Below are 19,618 nucleotides of genomic sequence, written 5' to 3' on the forward strand. Positions count from 1 at the left end.
GATTCTTCTTTAATCTGGGACGTATCCCACTCCCTTGTGTAGAGGAATTATAGAGGAATGAAGGCAGGTTAATTAACATTGATAATATACAGCTGTGGGCTTGCTTCAGGGGCAGTGGGTTGGCTGATGTGGATAATGTGCAGCTGTGGCTGGTTCCTGCCAAGTAGTTAAATAGCTCTAAGGCAGAGGTCCTCAAACTTTTTAAGCAGGAGGCTGGTGCACAGATGAAGTGTCAGGAGGTCAGCTGCAGCTACTTGGTTTCCCCTCAACCCCCAGCAGGGGGGTTCTGTAAATACCGGGGGCCAGATTGAAGACCCTGGGGGGCTGTAATTTGAGGACCCCTGCTTTAAAGGGTATGGAAGAAGAGCACTAAATGAAGAGAGACCTAGAATAAGCAGAGGGAGGAGAGTGTGTGCCCTGCATGTAGGAGAGATGAGGAGAGGACCTAGATGGAGGTGAGGGTGGCCTGGCTTGCTGCCCAGGGGCTGGCTGGGTGATGTCTGTCAGCAGGTGGTGAGCAGTTGTATTGTGCATCACTAGCTTTCTTTTCTCTTTTCCATTTGGGTTTCACTCCTCTCTTCCTCTCTCTCCTTTTCCTTGTAACTGTTGTTATTGTTCTTTTGGTTTTATTTTTGCAGTTGTTAAAACTGTTCTTATCTCAACCCTTGAGTTCTATATTCCTTCCTGATTCCCCTTCCCACCCCACCTGGGTGAGGGAGGAGTGAGTGAGGGGCTGTGTGGTACTTAATTACTGGCTGGGGTTAAACCACAAGCAGATAATCCTGGAAACCAGGCACATGGAGGACAAGAAGGTGATTGGGAGTAGTCAGCATGGATTTATGAAGGAGAAACCATGCCTCGCTTGCCTGGTAGCTTTCTATAGTGAGGTGACTAGTTTGGTGGACAAGAGGAGAGCAGTAAGTGTTGTTTTCCTTGACTTCAGTGAAGTCTTTAACGTTGTTTCCCTTAACATCCTCTTAGAGAAGCTGACAAAGTGCAGGCTAGATAAATGGACAGTAAGGTGGACTGAGAATTGGCTGAATGGTCCCTGGATGAAGAGAGACCCAGAAGAAGTTAGAGGGAGGAGAGGGAGTGCCCCAGATGTAGGAGAGACAAGGAGAAGAGGCCCTGGGAGAAGGGGGTCTGGATGAGGTGAGGCTGGCTGGAAGAGGAGCCCAGAGAAAGAAGACTCCAGATGCAGGAGAGGCAAGAAGCAGAGTGGACTGGCCTGAAGAGGATGAAGAAACAGCACAGACAGTAGATGAACTTTTGAAACCTTGTGGAGGATTGGTGGCTGTGCTGGGGCAAGGTGTGGGAACTACTTATTGAAGTTAACCTGGTATGTGATGGTAAAAGCCTTGTTGCAGCCAGCTAGTTTTGATAGTGCTGCAATACTTTGTTCTCCTTGTCCCTGAATAGCTCCTCTATCTCTTCCTTTAAACCCTCCTTGTCCACCATTTCCAACCACCACAGCAACTAACTTGCATTCTTCTCCTTTTGAGTTACCCGATTTCTATACACTGCCCATGCAGCATCTAATTTCCCTAAATCTTGGGCATCTGCTCCCTGTAGTTACCTTTTAATATCAGTGCTATCAACATCATCTTCCTATCTTTGTACCTTTAAGCATCTATGCCTGATACTATAAGCAGAACAACATCTCTTCAGTGTCTTTTCCTTCTTTCCCTAATCCCAATGGTAAAGGATCACTAGGAGGTAGATTAATACCACATGCTTTCTGTCATTCAGGATGACTTCTTAAAGTAAAAAAAAAGTCTGCATACATCACCTCATCGCACTTCCCACCTTAAAAGCAACATAAATTGCAACAAAGTATTATAACTTAAAGATCCATTCATAGGCCACTTCTCTTTATAAACTGGTTGATGGGGAGGACACTATTGAATACAATATTAATTAACATTCTTAAATCTACTGACCCACCTGGGGGCCTGCCAATTTCTTTCCAATGTTGTAGTATAGATCCTAAAGGTGACTTATTCATAATAATCCCTCAAGATGAGCCCACCCTTATGTTACCAAAATCTTTAGCACAGTCTTACACAAAATAACAGAGCCAAAAATTTAAATAAGAAAAATCACCCAAAACCTCCTCAAACCAGACCAGTAACCTCAGGCTTTCACCACATCATTCAAACAGGAGGGATCAAACCCCTTGGATGCCCTTTAGGCCAGGGGTCCTCAAACTTTTTAAACAGGGGGCTGGTTCACTGTCCCTCAGACACTGTCGAGGGCTGGACTATAGTTTGGAAAAAAATGAACGAATTCCTATGCACACTGCACATCTTTTATTTGTAGTAGTGCACAAAAAACAGGAAAAAGAATGCAATATTTAAAATGAAGAACAATTGTAATCAACAAAACCAAATAATATTTCAATGTGAACTATGGGCCTGCTTTTGGCTAATGAGGTGGTCAATGTTAGGTTCCATATTTGTCACTGCTAGTCGTAGCAAGTGATGCAAGTGTTCATCAGTTAGTCTGGATCTGACTGGAGATTTCAGATGTTTCATTCGGGGAAAAGTCTGCTCACAGACATAGGTGCTGCCAAAGATGGTTGCAATTTTGAGTGCGTGGTTCCTGAGATTATGATATGTCTCTGAGGGGAGAGATGCATAGAAATTAGTAAGGCTGCTTGATTTGAATGCATCTTTCAGCGATCACAGGTCTGTAGTTCGGCCAATTCCATTTGGTAAATCGGATCAACAGTTTCAATGTCAACAGAAAATGGGTTCCGGAAAAGCTGTATGTCCTGTTCATGGAGACGAAGCTCTTTAAATCTAATTTGAAACTCCTTTTGCAACATTTCTAGTACATCCATACATGTTTTGTTTGGGAATGCAACTGCTGTTTTTTCTGCAGACAGGTTTTGAGTTGTGGGGAGATGGCAGAAGTTTTCCTCCTTTGCTTGGTTAATGAGCAGGTCTAATTTGACTTGAAATGCTTTCACATGTGAATACATATCACAGATGAGCTTCCCCTTTCCTTGAAGTTGGACATTGAAATTGTTGAGTAGCTCTGTTACATCTGTCAGAAACGCATCTTTGAGCTCTGGTACTTCTTTGTTTTTAGAAAGCACAAAATCATAAACCTGTGGAAGTAAGTCATAAAATTGTTTCAAAACTCTCCCTAGACTCAGCCAACGGACTTCTGTGTGGTACAGAATATCTTCATAGGCAACATTTAGCTCAGACAGAAATTCCTGAAACTGTCTGTGGTTTAGTGCATGAGCTCTAATGAAGTTAACACAAGAAACCATAATTTTCATGCCAGAGTCCAGCTTCAGTGATTTACAACACAGTGCTTGTTGGTGGATGATGCGGTGTATGGCTATTGGATGTGAATGGCTGCGTTTGTCCATCTCTTTGTTAATGTGTGCAACCACTCCTTTCATGGACCCCACCATGCTAGGAGCACCATCAGTTGTCACACTGAATAGTTTACCCCAGTCCAGCTCCAAATCATTCATAGTTTGGCAAACTTTCTCATAGATATCCTCTCCTGTAGTTGTTCCTTTGATGCTTTTCAGTGCAGCAAGCTCCTCCGTGACTTTGAAAGAATCATTTGTCCCACAAATTAAAATTAGAAGTTGTGCAGAATCACGAACATCATTGCTTTCGTCGAGTGCCAATGAGAAATAGCAAAGTTTTTTTGAGGAGTTTTGCAACTGCAGATTCAAATTTTCCCCCATTTCTTCAATCCTTCGTGTAATTGTAGGTCCTGAAAGACTCACTGTGCTAAATAAATGCACCTTCTCTGGACACATCTCTTTGGCCACCGAAAGAAAGCATTCTTTAACAAATTCTCCCTCTGTGAATGCTCTGCCAGTGCGCGCTATGAGCTTGGCAACTTGATAGCTTGCTCAAAGTGATGATATATTGAGCTGCTTTTGCTTCACAGAAGTATTTTGCTGAGTTGTCAATCCATGTTTCAGTCTTAATATTTTATCTTTTCTCACTTGTCCGACCAAAGAATCATATTTATCTTTATGTTGAGGTTGGTAGTGTCGACGCAAATTGTATTCCTTGAACACAGACACTGAATTCTGGCATATCAGACAAACAGCTCTTTCTTTGTACTCCGTGAAAAAATAATCAGAAGTCCACTTTTCTTGGAATACCCCGCACTCGGAGTCAATTTTTCTTTTTTTTTTTGACATGATGGTGCGCACGCTTCCCACTGGTGCTGGCTTGCTTGTCCTGCCTGGGAGCTGGAGGGAGGGAGGGAGAGACGGGGGAGCCGCCCCCCTCGCTGATGCCGCCGCCCCCCTCCTCAGCCCGGCCGCGCAGTCCGGACAGGGTGGCCAGAAGGGACTGAAGGGACTTTGCCGCGCCGGGGCTCTGGCGATTCGCCCGAGTTGGCTGGACCTCGCAGTGCAGAGGCTGCCGACTGAGCTTGCCCGGCAGAGGACATGCCCGCGCATGTCGGCCGCCGCGCATCGCAGAGGAGGAGGAGGAGGAGGACGGGGCGGCGGCGGCGCGGTTTGTAGCCGAGAGGCGCCCCCTGGAGGGGGGAGGGGGGGGCAGGTCGAGGACGAGGCGCTGGTTCCAGCCCGGTCCCGGCGGGTGCGTGGGGGCTGCGGAGGCCGGCGCGCGGATGAAGTGTCAGGAGGTCATCTGCGGCTGCTTGGTTTCCCCCCCCAACCCCCGGCGCGGGGGTGTCTGTAAATACCGGGGGCCGGATTGAGGACCCTGGGGGGCCGTATCCGGCCCGTGGGCTGTAGTTTGAGGACCCCTGCTTTAGGCCAACATTGCAGGGCTTTCACTGCTGTCTTGCAGGCAGAACCAGAATAAATCCAAAATAAATACAGAAAAGAATGCCTTAAATCTTGCCAATATCCTTGGCTCTAAGATCATTGGGTCAGGAATCAGGAAGTCTCTTTGAAAAAGCTTCCTGATGGCAGCTGGAGGGCCTGCGATTCCCTGAGCTGCTGATCATTAGGAGCAATGCCCTATCTGGGGTGCCAAAATGTTACTGAAAGATCGGTGACAATATCATGTCTGCAGCAAGGAGTTAATGGGTATTATTTGTGCCATCTAACTAAGCTTCTGACTAGTACTGTATATTCTGTGTGGAGGTCTCATTGACTGTTGGGAGCTAAGACTGTCTGGGAACTGAATTTAGATATCTACATTGGACAGCAAGTGTGTGTTTACAGTTTGTTTCTGGTGTTAGAAGATCTGGGAAGTTAAAGTCTGTATTTTGCATATTTCAGAGTTGCAGAGCATTTAATGGGGCATAGCCTTTCCTCTGTTCTAGGGTTACATAAGATAAAGCTTTGAGGGAGATTGTTTGCCATAGGCAAGAAGGTATTCTTAGCTTTATTATGGGGGAAAATGTGAGAGGGAAGGAGTGGCAGAGAAACTGTTATGCATGTACTGTGGTGCTTGGGGGGGAGGAGGAGTCTAGAGTGAAGAAGTAAAGCTGGGCATGAGAAAGATTGGAGGAAAGGTGTTGTTTTAATGTTTATCTTTGTTTTTCATGACCTGAATCTATTTTAGCTGGCAATAAATTAATTTTCCCCAATTTGAGTCTGTTTTCCCTGTGACTGGTAATTGGTAAGCAATCTCCCTGTCTTTATCTCAAACCAGAGCTTTCTCATTCTAGTTTCTCCCAGAGTCCTGCTGGGGGGGGGGGGGGGAGGAGGGAGGGAGTGGCTGGATGGGTGTTTGGGCCTTTAGTCAAAGTTAACCCACCACAATACCTTTGGGAGAAGAGTTCTTTATTCCATCTGTCAATAAAGATGGTGCTTTTAATCTAAGCTATACCTGCGAGAAGGTGGAGTTCTGGACTTCAATTTACTTCTTTATTCTGCAGAGGCACAACTGTTATCTGTTGTTCATCTATGCTTTTTAACATAATGTTTGAAATGTGTTTTAATCTGAACTGCTAGTCTTCTAAGCTTTCTGCTCCAAACCCTATTGAAGAAGTTAAAGGACTTTGCTTTGCCTTATGCTGTCAAATAAAAACTATACACCTTTGCATGTCAAACATTGTTTAAATTGGAGTTAAAAGGGGTGCACTTTTCTGGTGCTGTTCAGTTTTTCCAGTAATCTGGCAGTCTTCATCTGTGATAACTGGTTTTCTTCATGGGTTTGAATGCTGTTCTGACACATAAACCAAGACTGCTTTTAGAAAATAGTTGCATTATTTTTGATAGATTAAACTTTGTGGATTGTTGCAGGGAAAAACTTTTCAACTCACATGATTTAAACCAAATGAGGATCAAAGTGTTTTATTGATTTATTAACAATACATGATTAAACAACGACTGAACTATACATTCAGAATCCATATCAATAATGCAACAGATAAACACGTAAAAATATTAATAAACACCTACACATTTTGAAATATGCTTCTGTTGCTACTCTTAAACTAATTACACCTCCTTCTGGTAGTGTGGGTGAATAGTGAATGCTGTACCACTTATGTAAAGAATGACACACCTATATTTAGTTAAAGTCAGGAAATGTCCAAGCACCCTTATTGCCACATGACGGATGCACAGACTGCTAAGTCCTTGGGTTGGTTATCTTTAGAAGGGACATTTTGTCTTAGATTCCTGTTGTACATGCAACGTGGTAAAGATGGAGACTTTAAACATGGCCGCTAAGGAATAGAGTCTGTGCAGAGACAACTCCTCAAGGACATTGCGCAGGCACGAGATATGTAAATGAATTCTCAGAATTGTAATGAATATGTAAACAATTTCTTGGAAAACTAATGAATAGGTATGAGTAGCTTGTATAAAGGGGGGACTGAAAAGTCCCCTCAGTGTGCATGACTTTGGTGGAGCGATCCCCCATGCACCCAGCGCTGCCGAATAAAGATAACCTCCGCTCGCCTGCATATTGCTGACTGATTCTTCAAATCAATTTGACGACCCAGATGGGACCTCCTCTGCTTGGCTGCGGGACCCATTGAGAGCAGGGACTCCCTAGGGTACCCCCGGGGATTTTCCCGGAGGGGCTCCTCATCTCATCTGGATCACTGCAGGAGCAGACAAGGACTCCATCTTATGGAGCTAAGGTATTACCTTTATTAAAATATATTTTGGTATATTATAAACACTACTGTTTTGGATTCTGTTCTGGGACCGGTCCATCTGTAAAGCTGTCTGTAAGGCGTAAGATCATTGTATGCTTATGCAGGATGGCGTATACCGGGTAACTAGCATCCCAGGTATACATCTGATTCTGTTTTGGTACCTGTTCTGATATTAAGGGAATATCAGAACTCTGATTCTGTTCTGTTTTTGGTACCTGTTCTGATATTGAAGAACTGATTCTTTTTTGGTCGGAAGACTAAAAAAAAAATATTTTTTAAAAAATAATAATTGTTATAATCATTTATGCAGGAAATGTGAGTACATCTCTGTATTAAGTATATTGTAAAAGTTGGTATATGGTTAATGTCTTGAACATCCGAGGGGTGAATGTGAACCTCTATATGTTTTAAAGTGTATATGTGACATGCGGAATTAGACTCTATAACTCGAAAGTTATAAAGTAGGTCCCTCAGCTGAGCAGAAATCCTCCTGCCTGGCTCGCCAAACTGACGTGCGGAATTAGACTCTATAACTCGAAAGTTATAAAGTAGGTATGTTTATTGCGCGCAGATGCACGGGGGATCGCTCCTCCACAAGCGTGCATGCCCGAAGTGACAAACCATCTCACATTTATACAATAAAACAAATGAATATTCAATTAACGCCTATACATATTTGTTACCTAAACCCCGCTTCGTATGTTAATTAGCTTATCAGTCCTTTGCCTGGACTGTGGTGGTCTTGCAGGTTTGTAGGTGATTCATGTCCTTGTGACCATCTGATCTTCTCCAGCAAGGAGACTTAGCACTCCCTCCCTCTAGATAGCATTGGAATGTCTCTCATCCTTTTCTCATTCTTTTTTAAATAGCCCCTTTGTTAGAGGAAGAAGGGCAGGCGTCTCCTCAAAACTGTAGGCGTCTCCTCAAAGCTGTGTGCCTATGTGACCAGTCACCATACCCACATTCCTGGGCAGACATATACAATCACAATCGATGTCCATTGTCCCCATTTCACACTATTTCTCCATATCATATGGTGTAAAGAATTATTGTATGTATGGTGGGGATGTAAGAAACTATGGACTAGGGTATTGTTTATTAAGATTTATGTTAAGCCCAATGTAAAGATTAGGCAACAAAAGATAAGATCACCGCCAGGTGTCCAGGATGCCGCTTGTGAAAGATAAGATAACTGCCAGGTGTCCAGGATGCCGCTTGTGAAAGATAAGATAACCGCCAGGTGTCCAGGATGCCGCTTGTGCATATGAATGAAGGGTCAACACCTCCACTACTTCATGAACACGAAAGTAAAAAAAAAAGTATAAAAAGGGACTGTTTGAACTGCTCAGTACGGCAGTTGGCGGATCGCAGACTCCCCTGCTGTCCAGCGCTGTTTTTGCTCATATTCTACTTGCTATAATTAATAAAAATTTTAATTGGATTATGATCTATTGTGGTCTCAATTTATAACAGGGACAAGAAATTGAATGCCCTAACTGTAAGGTTTGGATGCCTTGGGATAAGAGAGAGAGAGCTGTAAGTGAAATTAGAGTGGTCTGCGGCTGGGATAGCGATTGAGATAATATGGGGGGAAAACAAAGTGGTGGAATAGTAAGAAAGAGTCCTTTGGGATGTTTTCTAAGTCACTGGAAGGAAATAAGAGGGCAACCCGGAGGAAGTGTGAATAAGAGGACTTTGGTTAAGTACTGCAATCAGTGGTGGCCCCTGTATAAGTTAGGGGACAGAGAGAAATGGCCCTTAAACGGGACACTGAATTATAATGTTTTATTACAGTTAATGTTATTCTTGAGGCGAGTGGAAAAATGGGATGAAGTGATGTGTGCAGATATGTTTGTGTGACAGAAGGAGTGTGGGATTAACACCACCTGATCTTTGATTATGGCTTGAATAATGGGTCATATATGATTTATTTAAAGAACGGTGTGCTCATGTTTATCCGAGGAGACCCTTGTTGTTAACTCGAAGATATAGTAAATCCTTGAATGGGAGTGTGCTAATTGTCCAGGCACAAGATATGTTAATGTTGTTAACTTGAAGATATACTAGGTCCTTGAATGGGAATGTGCTAATTGTCCTGGTGTGAGATATGTTAATGAGTTCCCGGAAAGTTAATGAATAGACATGAGTGACTTGTATAAAGAGGGGGCTGAAAGGTTCCCTTGGTGTGCATGACTTTGGTTGAGTGATCCCCCATGCACCCAGTGTTGCCGAATAAAGATAGCCTCCGCTCGCCTGCATATTGCTGACTGATTCTTCAAATCAATTTGGTTACCCTACTTGCACACCCCTCATGTGGAACATGTGGGTGCTGCAGCTTTACCTGTGCCCATGCTGCTCCCTACAATCTGCTAATGCGCATGTTAGTGAGAAAGCCCCCCCAGAAGTTTACTTTGCACCCCTGAGGAGTGGACCCCTACTTGGTGCACCCTGTACTGCCAGCCCAGTAGTTGGATGCAGGCTACTCACGAGGGAGGAGGCTGCTTCTCTAGGTTACCTGGAGGTTGCAACGCCAGCAGGGCCACTTCTGGCAGCATTTAACCCAGTTTTACCGTTTCTCTGTTGCCATTTCTTTTTCCCCATTTGCAAAATTTTACTGCTTCTTTTCTACTAATTTTTTAAGCTGACACCACCCACCGCCACTTCCTGCCAAGTCTCTTTTGTAATTCCCTGGTTACTGTTTAATCCACCTGATGGTCATCATCCTCTTCATTGTTATCAGTTTGAGGCAAAAGCCTTCTCAGACAGTTGTGGGTGTCCCATTCACACCTGCAGTTACACTAACATCCCTATCTTATCAGTGTTTGTTATCTAGGCATTTGTTGTGGTTTAACCCCAGCCGGCCACTGGGCACCACGGAGCCGCTTTATTCACTCCCCCCAGCCGGAGGGGTGTGGAGGAGAATGAGAAAGGAAGGCCTTGGTAACGTAGCCGAGTGGTCCAAGATACTGGATATAGGTTCCCCGCGGGAATTTGGGTTCGAATCCCACTGCTGCCAACTGGAATTCCCCCCTTCCTTTTTTTAATCCAAAGGAAAAGGGAAAAAGGAAAAAAAGTGATGCACAGTACAACTGCTCAACACCCACTGACTGATGCCCAGCCAGTCCCTGAGCAATGATCACCCCCACAGCTAACCCCCAAAGTTTATATACCAATCATGAAGTCCCACGGTATGGAATACCTCTTTGGCTAGTTCAGGTCAGCTGACCTGGCTGTGTCCCCTCCCAGTCTCTTGTGCCCCTCCAGCCACTGGCAAGGAGGCCTGAGAAACCAAAAAGTCCTTGACTTAGTATAAACAGCAACAACTAAAACCATCCGTGTGTTATCAACGTTGTTCTTATATCATAGCCAAAACCCAGCACTACTAGCTACTAAGAAGTTAACTCCATCCCAGCTGAAACTAGGACAGCCTTGTTGCCAGGAAGAAGCCTTACAGACTGCCCCACAATAGTATTATTCTTTGGGTTATGTTGTTATCTAGATTTCCTTAAGAGCCTTGTAGAAGACTAACAGTGGTTGTGGGTTGTTTTTTTTAGAATGCGTTTATATGATTATATTATTTGACATATATTATTTTGACACTGGATAAGTAGAAATATAGGTTTTTAGAATCTGATGCTCTAAAGGTTAAACTAAGTGGTTCACCTCTTGAAAAATCTGTTCTCAATATTTTGTTCTATGATATATTTCTGGTTTTAAAAGACAGTTTTTTTCTGTGGTGTTTCTGAAATTAATCAGTGCTTGATGAGGTGTGTATGTATGTGTCCTAAAAAACTGAATGTGCACAAACAAAGTTGTACTATATTTGCAATTGACAGTATTGCTTATGATCTTTTTTTTTAAGAGAATAAATAAAAGAATTTGGGCAAATTATTTCAAAGTATGATTAAGTAGATGAAAGCTCAGAAAGAAGTGTTGATTTAGGCTCAGGCTATTCAAATATTACCTATTGTATACTGTCTTTTCATTTTATCATCACAATCGCTCTATTGGGTTTTTTTGTTATATAAATACCCTGAAGCCATGCTGACTACTCTTGATGATTTTTATGTCTTTAATGTGCCTGGAAATGGTTTCCAGGATTAGCTGCTCCATCACCTTCACAGGGAGGGAGGTGCAGCTGATCAGCCTGTAGTTTCCTAGGTCCTCCTTGAAGATAGGAGTGACGTTTGCTTTCCTCCAGTCCTCAGGCACCTCTCCCAGTCACCATGATTGATCAAAGATTTTTGAGAGTGGCCTTGCAATGATATCTGCCAGCTCTTTCAGCACTTGTGGATGCATCCCATCAGGCCTCAAGTCATATGTATTAGCAGTGCTTGCATCTTGTATCTTAACTTCCATCTACAGCCCAGAAACTCTTCTGCATACAGCCCTTAATGTCTGTTACTGTAATAACTGAGTGCTTCAAAATATTTGGAAAACTAGCAGTATAAAGGCCTGCTAGTATTCAAAGAATTATGCTCTTTTCCATCTCATAATATTGAGGAGTTAGGTTTGGAGTACATCTCTCTGGAACATGTAGGAGCTCTGAGTGATCAGTGTTGTGTAACAGCAAATAAAATAAGCACCAAAAGGTTTTCAAAAGTAAAAGAAGAAAATAACTTCTTTTTTTCCCCTTCCTCTTCAGATCCAGACATTTAACATTGAAACACCATGCCAGACTGTGGAAGACTTAACGAATGGGGTTGTGATGGCTCAGGTGCTCCAAAAGATGTAAGAACAAATTTGTTTTCGTGATTTTTGGTGCACAAGTTTATCACTTGTACATTTCTCTGAATTTGAGTATATTTTCTTATTTCAAATTTGGCCAGTATTCAATAAGTACTCAACTAAACTATGTCTAGCAGTGCTTTTAATCTGGAATATGGGTACTACTTTTTTCTCCAACTTTCAGATAGTTATTTTAACAGCAATTAATATAAGCCTAAAAATATAGTACTTGGATAAGGTGTTTATCTAATGCTAATTTTATTGAAAAGTAAATTGGGTTAAACCTGATCTTATATGTTCACAAAACTTAAATTTAATCTTAAACATTTGAAGCCAGTGCAAGGTAAGTTATTAGCTTGGGGCAGTGTTTGAAGTTATAGTACACTATCACATATTAGAATTGCAGTAGATAGAAAAGATGAAGCTGTTAAAATTGTCTGTGTTACTGCTCACGCTTTTGCTATCATTTTTATGAGTGTTAGAGGGGAGTGCAAATACTGAATAGGCACCAAAAATAACTCTGAAACTGCAGTTAGTCTTTCCAGGTCATGTCTTAGTTGTTTTAACAGGTCAGCATGGGGAATCTGGATCAAACAATAAAACTTCTGTGAGAAGGGAGCAAGGCAAAAAGCAGGATCACAGCCCTGGACTTCAGGAGAGCAGATTTTGACCTCTTCAGGGATCTGCTTGGAAGAATCCCATGGAATAAGACCCTGGAGAGAAGAGGGATCTAGGAGAGCTCATTGATTATTTTTTTTTCTTTCCAAGAATCACCTCCTCCAAGCTCAAGAATGGTCCATCCCAAAGAGCAGGAAATCAAGGAAAGGTAGCAGGAAGCCTGCATGGATGAACAAGGAGCTCCTGACTAAACTCAAGCATAAGAAGTGGTAGTAGGGAAAGGAGACCCAGGAGGAATACAGAGTCACTGTTATGAGTGTTCAGAGATGGGGTTAGGAAAGCCAAAGCCCACCTGGAATTGAACCTGGCAAGGCATGTGAAGGGTAACAAAAAAGGATTCTACAAGTACATTAACAGCAAAAGGGAGTCTAGGAAAAACATGGGCCCACTGCTGAATGGGGTAGGGGACTTGATGACAAATGGCATGGAAAAGGCCATGGTACTCAATGCTGCCTTCTCCTCAGTCTTTCCTGGCAAGACCAGCCTTCAGGAGTCACAGCTACTGAAACCAGAGGGAAAGTCTGGAGCAAAGACGACTTGTCCTTGGTGGAGAAGGATTAGGTTAGAGAACATTTAAACAAGTTGAACACACACAAGTCTGTGGGACCTGAAGGGATGCACTCATGAGTGCTAATGGAGCTGGCCAATGTAATTTGAGGCCACTCTCAATTGGTCTTTGAAAGGTCCTGGTAACTGGGAGAAGTTCCTGAGGACTGGAGGAAAGCAAATGTCACCCCTGCCTTCAAGAAGGGAAGACCCAGGGAACTACAGGCCAATCGGCCTCACCTCACTCCCTGGGAAGGTTCTGGAGCAGCTAATCCTGGAAACCATTTCTAGACGCAGACAAGAAGGAGTGAAGAAGAGGGAGCCAGACTCTTCTCCATGATGCCCACTGACAGGAGAGGAGGCAATGGGCACAAACTGAAATACAGAAATTAGAATACAAGAAATTCCATTTAAAGATTAGAAAATACCTTTTTACTGCGAGGGTGATTTGAACATTGGAACAGGTTGCCTAGAGAGCTTCTCTTGCTGTAGCTGCCCCTGTTTGAGCATGATTTTGAGGAGCCTCTTCCAGTCTTAACTATTCTGCTTCTATAACTGGATTAACTCTTAATCCAGTTTCATCACTTTGCATGCTTGTGTTATGAAGATATTGATTCTCATACATGGATTTAACAATAACCTGGACTGTATTTCTATTGAGAAAAGCTTTGGAGCAAAGGAATTGCAGCAACAAGTTGATCTTAGAATTCTAAAACAATGATAAGGCATGCATGATTTCTAAGGAAGAATATGATTGCTTCTCTTCTTATAGTAGTAGTGGATACCTCCAGTGGATCCTTGATGTAGCCATTAAGGGTAGCAAACACAATAGACAGCTGTGTCTCTGAATGTGAAAGGTGGGCACATGGATGTGGTCACTATGTTTCATCTAAATAGTTTGTTTAAAAAAACTGATAGGGAGCCAATAGACAAAGCCATTGTAGAGAATACAAAGATAAAGCATTCATTGCTTTTAACAATTTGAAAAACAAATTTGAAACTAGTCAAGTTCTCCATTTTACTACTTCAATTCAAACAGGTACTACAGAAAGGATACTTATTTAAGTAAGGTAGGAGTGTTCAGACAAATAAAAGTAGTTGGAATAGGAGTCAGTCTTCTGCATCAGCAGTACTGGTTCCCTCCCTATCCCCAGAAGGAGCACTAAGTAGAATAAAGTTGACACATAAGTAGAAATGTATAACAGCAAGGCAGGTGCATGTTAGAAGTTATTCAGAAGTCATGCATTAAAGTTTAATAGTGAAGAATAAATTAGGCCTAAAAGTAGTAGATTACTATAAAGAAGGGAATGGAGCCTGGATCATAAGCATGTAGTCTGTGACTTACAGGTGTCATCTTCAACGAAGAACTGAGAGTTTTTTCACCTCACTCTTCCAATCCTTCAGCAAGTGGATCTTAAAGACAAATTTAAATGGACACTGGAGTCAAAATCCACTTAAAATTTGTTTCTCTTATTCAACTGAGAAAGGCAAACTACTACTTCTGTAAATGATGTTTCCTGAAGTTTTGGGTGATAGGGGTGTGTGTGAGTACAGCTGCCTCCAATTTAAGGACCTCCACCAATGTGTGTTCATTGAGGCTAATAACATTAATTGTATTGAGGAGGGAAAGAGATTTCTGATGACTTTTCAGTGCATCAGGAATTTCATCATCATTGTACTGGGACTGGCTGGAATGGAGTTAACTTTCTTCATAGCAGCCCATATGGTGCTGTGCTTTGGATTTGTGACTTGCATTAGGAACAATACTGAGGTTACTTTCTAACAGCAGAAGAAAGTATGATTTTTTAGACTCACTTGGTGATTACACTCTTACAACTCTCAGAGATTTGCTGGTATCGTACTTTCTCTAGATGTTTCTAGCTATTATTTAATTTGGCATTGAGGTACTGTAAAGAGAATTGTTGTTGGCACTTTTCTGACTGTTGTTATGTGTGAATTTCTTTGAATGGATTGTTCATCAGCTGTTAGTCCTTCTATCCTTCATGAAGACCAGATGGGACACTTGCATTTAACTTAATTGCATTTCAAAGACCCTTCCAAAAATGAATGTCCAGAGAGCTAAATAAAAGTATAGGGAATCCATGACTTGTGTCAAGAAAAAAGTGAAGGTAGAGTGATTATCTCTGTGCCAGTCATTGCTGCTGTAGCTAAGAAAAGCTTTTTTAATCACTGTTGAAATATAGGATTCCAAGGGTGAACTGAATTGGTGCTGAACCCTAAATTTTGTGGTTTTTCCTCAACTGATGCCTGCCTTGTTGAATATTGCATATGCAGTGTTAGTCATCAAATTCCTCCAAGCAAATGTCTCTGTGTGGGTGTTTCCATCTTGTTTTCCATCTTGCTTTTCAGAGTAGGCTTTTTTTTTTTTTAACTATGAAAATATAAGACCAATAATTGATATAATCATGGCATTGCAGCCTTGAAGCAGCTGAAAATGTTTGTGACCTACCATGGCCTTTAAGAATGATAAGATGAGGTCACTAAGGAAGTTCTCTTGGTCTTCTTTGCCAGTGAAGCACAGATAATTATGTCTACTTGGTGTCTCTGGAGAATACAGCAGTAAATTGAATAGTGTTTGGCAGCAACATGTGATAGTTGAAGTCCAGAAGTTAGGATTGCTTTTTGTGAAACTGAAGTCTGGAGATTGACTACTACATTAACTCTCAGGAGCCTTACCCTTTCAAAAACTCATTCTTTTTTTGGACTGTAGTGACTATTCTTTGTCCGAAATATGAGTCTTTCCTTATGTTGGCATATTGCTTTAATACCACTTATTTTTCATTCCTTATCTCTCTTTACTTCTGATCATAACACTGTCCTAAATCTGTGTTGTATGTGGAATGGAAAATATTATTTCAGTGAGCATTAGGAAATGTTACCCTTTTAGATAATCTTGTCTCTGAATTGGGGGGCAAGAGGGAGGGAGTGTTAGTTGTCATGAATAAGTAGCTCACAGAAGATGTGCAAGAGAGGAAGGAAATTTATAGAAATAGTAGAATGCTATACAAGCAATAGGTGTTCTCTTTTTCTATGCCTATCTTGATTGCTTCATCAGAGGGCAGAAGATGGAAAATCCTTTAAAGAAAGCTAATGGCAAATCTTTTTGTGAAGAATTGCCATGAAGAAATATTTGGAAAAAACTGTGATGTTTGATAGAAAGTATATCAGATAAGTATGTTCTCAGTAGCAAATACTTAATTCTAGTGCTGCTTTTAATATTTTTGAGTGTATGAAGGCAGAATATTTTTGTTCACTCTCAAGCTTTCCTGTTTGAGTGTTGCAGCTAGCATCTAGCAATGGCAATTCTTGATGTGTGGGGAAAAATCGCACCTTAATTTTGCTAATTTTTTCAAGTGTTGCAAACATGGTAGTTTACCCTGAGAGTTTAAGCCCCAGCATTAATTTATAATCTGTAACATTAAGAAAGGAACACTTTTGACTTGGAGACATGGAATAAATTTGCAAGATGCTTTCTAAGTGTTGCAGTTTCCTCAAAAGTATTAACCTACCCATAGCATGAAGATAAAGCTGGGATATGAATAGGGTGAAAATACTTAGATAAATGAATAATAGCAGATTCTGAACTTTTGTATACTGACCATATCTATATAGGTAGTCACTTAAATCTGCCTGAAATAGATGTTGAGTCACTGACTAAGGTATCAGTACTTGAAATTTGTGTTCTTAACAAATGTTCTAACTTTTTATGTATTTTCAGAGATCCGACTTACTTTGATGAAAACTGGTTAAACAGAATCAAAACAGAAGTAGGAGATAATTGGAGGCTAAAGGTATTTGGTTTGTTTTGCTTGCCTGCAAATCTGTTTATCAGTTCTTAGTACAATATTGTTTGTGCTTAAATAGTAATGTATTTTTAAATTACTGTTTTGCTTTATAATAGAGTATATTGAATATAAGATGATTTTAGTTATTTGTTACATTATTATTATTACCCTGTACTTTAATGAAGAAAAAAAACAAACAAAAGTTGAGTTTGTAAATGTTTCATTAGCTGAAAAATAAATGATGAAAAATAAATCTTAAAATAGATTGTATGTTTAAATTAACATTTGAGCAACTGAGAAGTGTGAATAAAGGGATTTACTCTTTTTATTAGAAAGTGTGAAAATAATTACCCTTTCAAACAAAGTTTGTGCTCTGAGAAATGACTGTATAAAAATAGCAAAGTAATAAGTAATTTATTTCCATAAAAAAAAAATTATGTTTCTTTTTACTTTGACAGCTCTGCAAAATTATTGAGTAAATATAGAGTAAAAAGTGATGCTCTTCTGTTTTGTGTATAATCAGCATATATGTTAACAACACTGTATTTGCTGGATCATTTCTATCACCTGGTATGCTAGTACTTTTTCTTGATCCTTTCTTATGCGAACCTTCAGGGCAGTAGAAATTTCACTGGTGTAATTCAGGAGCATTTGGGCTTAAAACCTGAAAGAACACAGCCATTTATATGTCAGTGTAGCTTTAGGTAAAAAGTAAATTAAAATGTATACTGGCCACATTTGATGGGAAAATCAGGATATATGTGACTTCCTAAAATGCCATTTCCAACATATTTTCCTGGGGAAACAATACTGGCATGGTTTGTCTGTCAGTTCATGTGTCCCATAAACTCACCTTGTTCTGGTGTGCAAAAGCCTTTCTGAACCTGTTTCAGCCATTTTGTTACCGAAATCTCGGAATGAAGAACTTATTGACACCAATGTGATGCAGATAAGCAGACACTTCTTTATTGACGGCCGGGTGCATGAGTGAGTCCTCTCACGATCAACGCACACCAAGTCTCAAAATTAGACACCATATATAGAACTTATTCATACATATTCATTAACTATTCATGCATAATCATAATACTTCCCGAAAATCATTAACATACCCTCCTCCCATATCCGATTCTGCGCAGTAACGGTTAGAAAGGTCTAGAAATGGGTCTGGGGTACGATTTGGGTAGGTGGTATATGAGTCGGTGGTTGCGATCTTCCCCTGCCGGAATTACCTTTTACTAAAGTTCACGGTTTCTTGGCAGGTAACTACAAGCTGTTCCAGTCGACTCTCCCCAGTTCCCATTAATCCTATATTCTGACATTTCAATACACTTTCTACATACAGAAGACTAGTCAAATACAAAGAAATCTGTAAAACCCCACATTTGTTACCTAAGTTTTAAACAGTGATTGTAGCCCATTCTTCTGGCCTTGGTACAGGACTGTACAAAGGATTTCATAACAGCTTTTACTGTGCAACTATAAGTTTCATTAAAATATATTTCTTATCCCTCTATATTTCTATTAAAAATGATTTTATAAAATCAAATAAAGTCAATTAATTCTAACTTATTAGCAAATCTGTAACATTTCCCCCCTTTGAAAGTGTTGAAAATTATTATTTCTATACTTTCACATTATTTACATAACATTTGTTTCAGCATATCTTGGTGGTCGACTATACCTTGCTGGAATAGTTGGTACTTCTCTCATGATCATGCAGTTGTCTGCAATTCTATTGATAAAATGTTTCTTCAAACAAGCATATACTAGCATGATCATCAGAAAGACAATTAGTAACAGAAACAAAGTTTTGATTATGGACTGTATCCAAGAGCTTAGATTCCATCCTAATTTGCTAAAAATTTTCCCCAGCCAGTCTTCTGACATATCTTCTCAAATTGATTCTGTTTCCTTTTCAATTTTACCTAATAGGTCCAGATCATGTTCCACATCTTGAGTGACATTTGGAATGTGAATGCAACAGTGGTCTAGTCTATCCTTGAGATATCCACATACCCCATACTCTTTAAGTAGAAGCATATCTAATGCCATTCTGTTTTGTAAGGTCATCTTGGAAGTCGCCTGTAACTGTATGTTCAATTCCTTAAACCCTTTCTTGGTGATGTTTGCTAACTTTCCTACTTGACCTGTTAACTGATAAAGCCATTCTCTATTTCTATATGATGCTATAGGATTCAAAAGTGATGCAAGAGTCCAGCCAATTTTTACTCCTGTTGATGGTTCGTTCCAAGTATCATCATCTGTTTCAGACCTCTTGGTTCGTTTTAATTTCAAACTTTCCAAGGGTCCTTTAAATGCTGATTTTTTCCAAATCGGGCACAATGTTGGCATGCCTAAAGTAATTTGTTTCACGTTACCATCTAATGGTAAATGAGTTGTCCAGGTTCCATCACTTAATGCCCAAATTAGATGTCCTGGCCTTTGAATAGTAGATTTTCTACAACTAAACAGAGTTACTCTTCTGGGTGTAAAGGCACTAGTTAAATTGAGAGTATTCTTAAGACCTCGGCAAAAACAACCATATTTTAAAGCAGCGGCCAAAGGAGGAATTCTTTGAATTATTAAGTCTGCATTGCTGCAATCATACACTTTTTCACATTTCCACCATGACACTATTTTATTCTCCTTCTCTCTCAATGAAGTTGTTTTATCATTGACTGAGGGTAAAACTGCAAAAACTTTTCCATCCCAAATAAAACACCAAGGAGTTCTGGCCATGTACTGAAATTGGGAAAATATGGACATGGACCATATAGAGTCCCATT

The 19,618-nt window shown here is 40.7% G+C and overlaps 1 protein-coding gene across 4 annotated transcripts in view; it reads left to right on the top strand.

The window, feature by feature from the left end:
• Window positions 1–19,618, top strand: part of LOC129734464 (protein Hook homolog 3-like) — a 124,955-nt gene that overhangs the window by 17,730 nt on the left and 87,607 nt on the right. For 3 of the 4 annotated variants that reach the window (XR_008730057.1, XM_055698008.1, XM_055698009.1), the window contains exons 2-3: window positions 11,717–11,802; window positions 16,763–16,835. Coding sequence is in view for 2 of the 4 variants with exons in the window: in XM_055698008.1 (XP_055553983.1) it covers window positions 11,717–11,802; window positions 16,763–16,835 (159 nt within the window). In the remaining 2 variants the exon portion in view is untranslated. Of the gene's footprint in view, window positions 1–11,716; window positions 11,803–16,762; window positions 16,836–19,618 lie in introns of those variants that run through there. The other variant, XM_055698010.1, reaches the window with a different exon arrangement.

The sequence above is a fragment of the Falco cherrug genome, chromosome W, assembly GCF_023634085.1.
Source record: "Falco cherrug isolate bFalChe1 chromosome W, bFalChe1.pri, whole genome shotgun sequence".
Classification (NCBI taxonomy): domain Eukaryota; kingdom Metazoa; phylum Chordata; class Aves; order Falconiformes; family Falconidae; genus Falco; species Falco cherrug.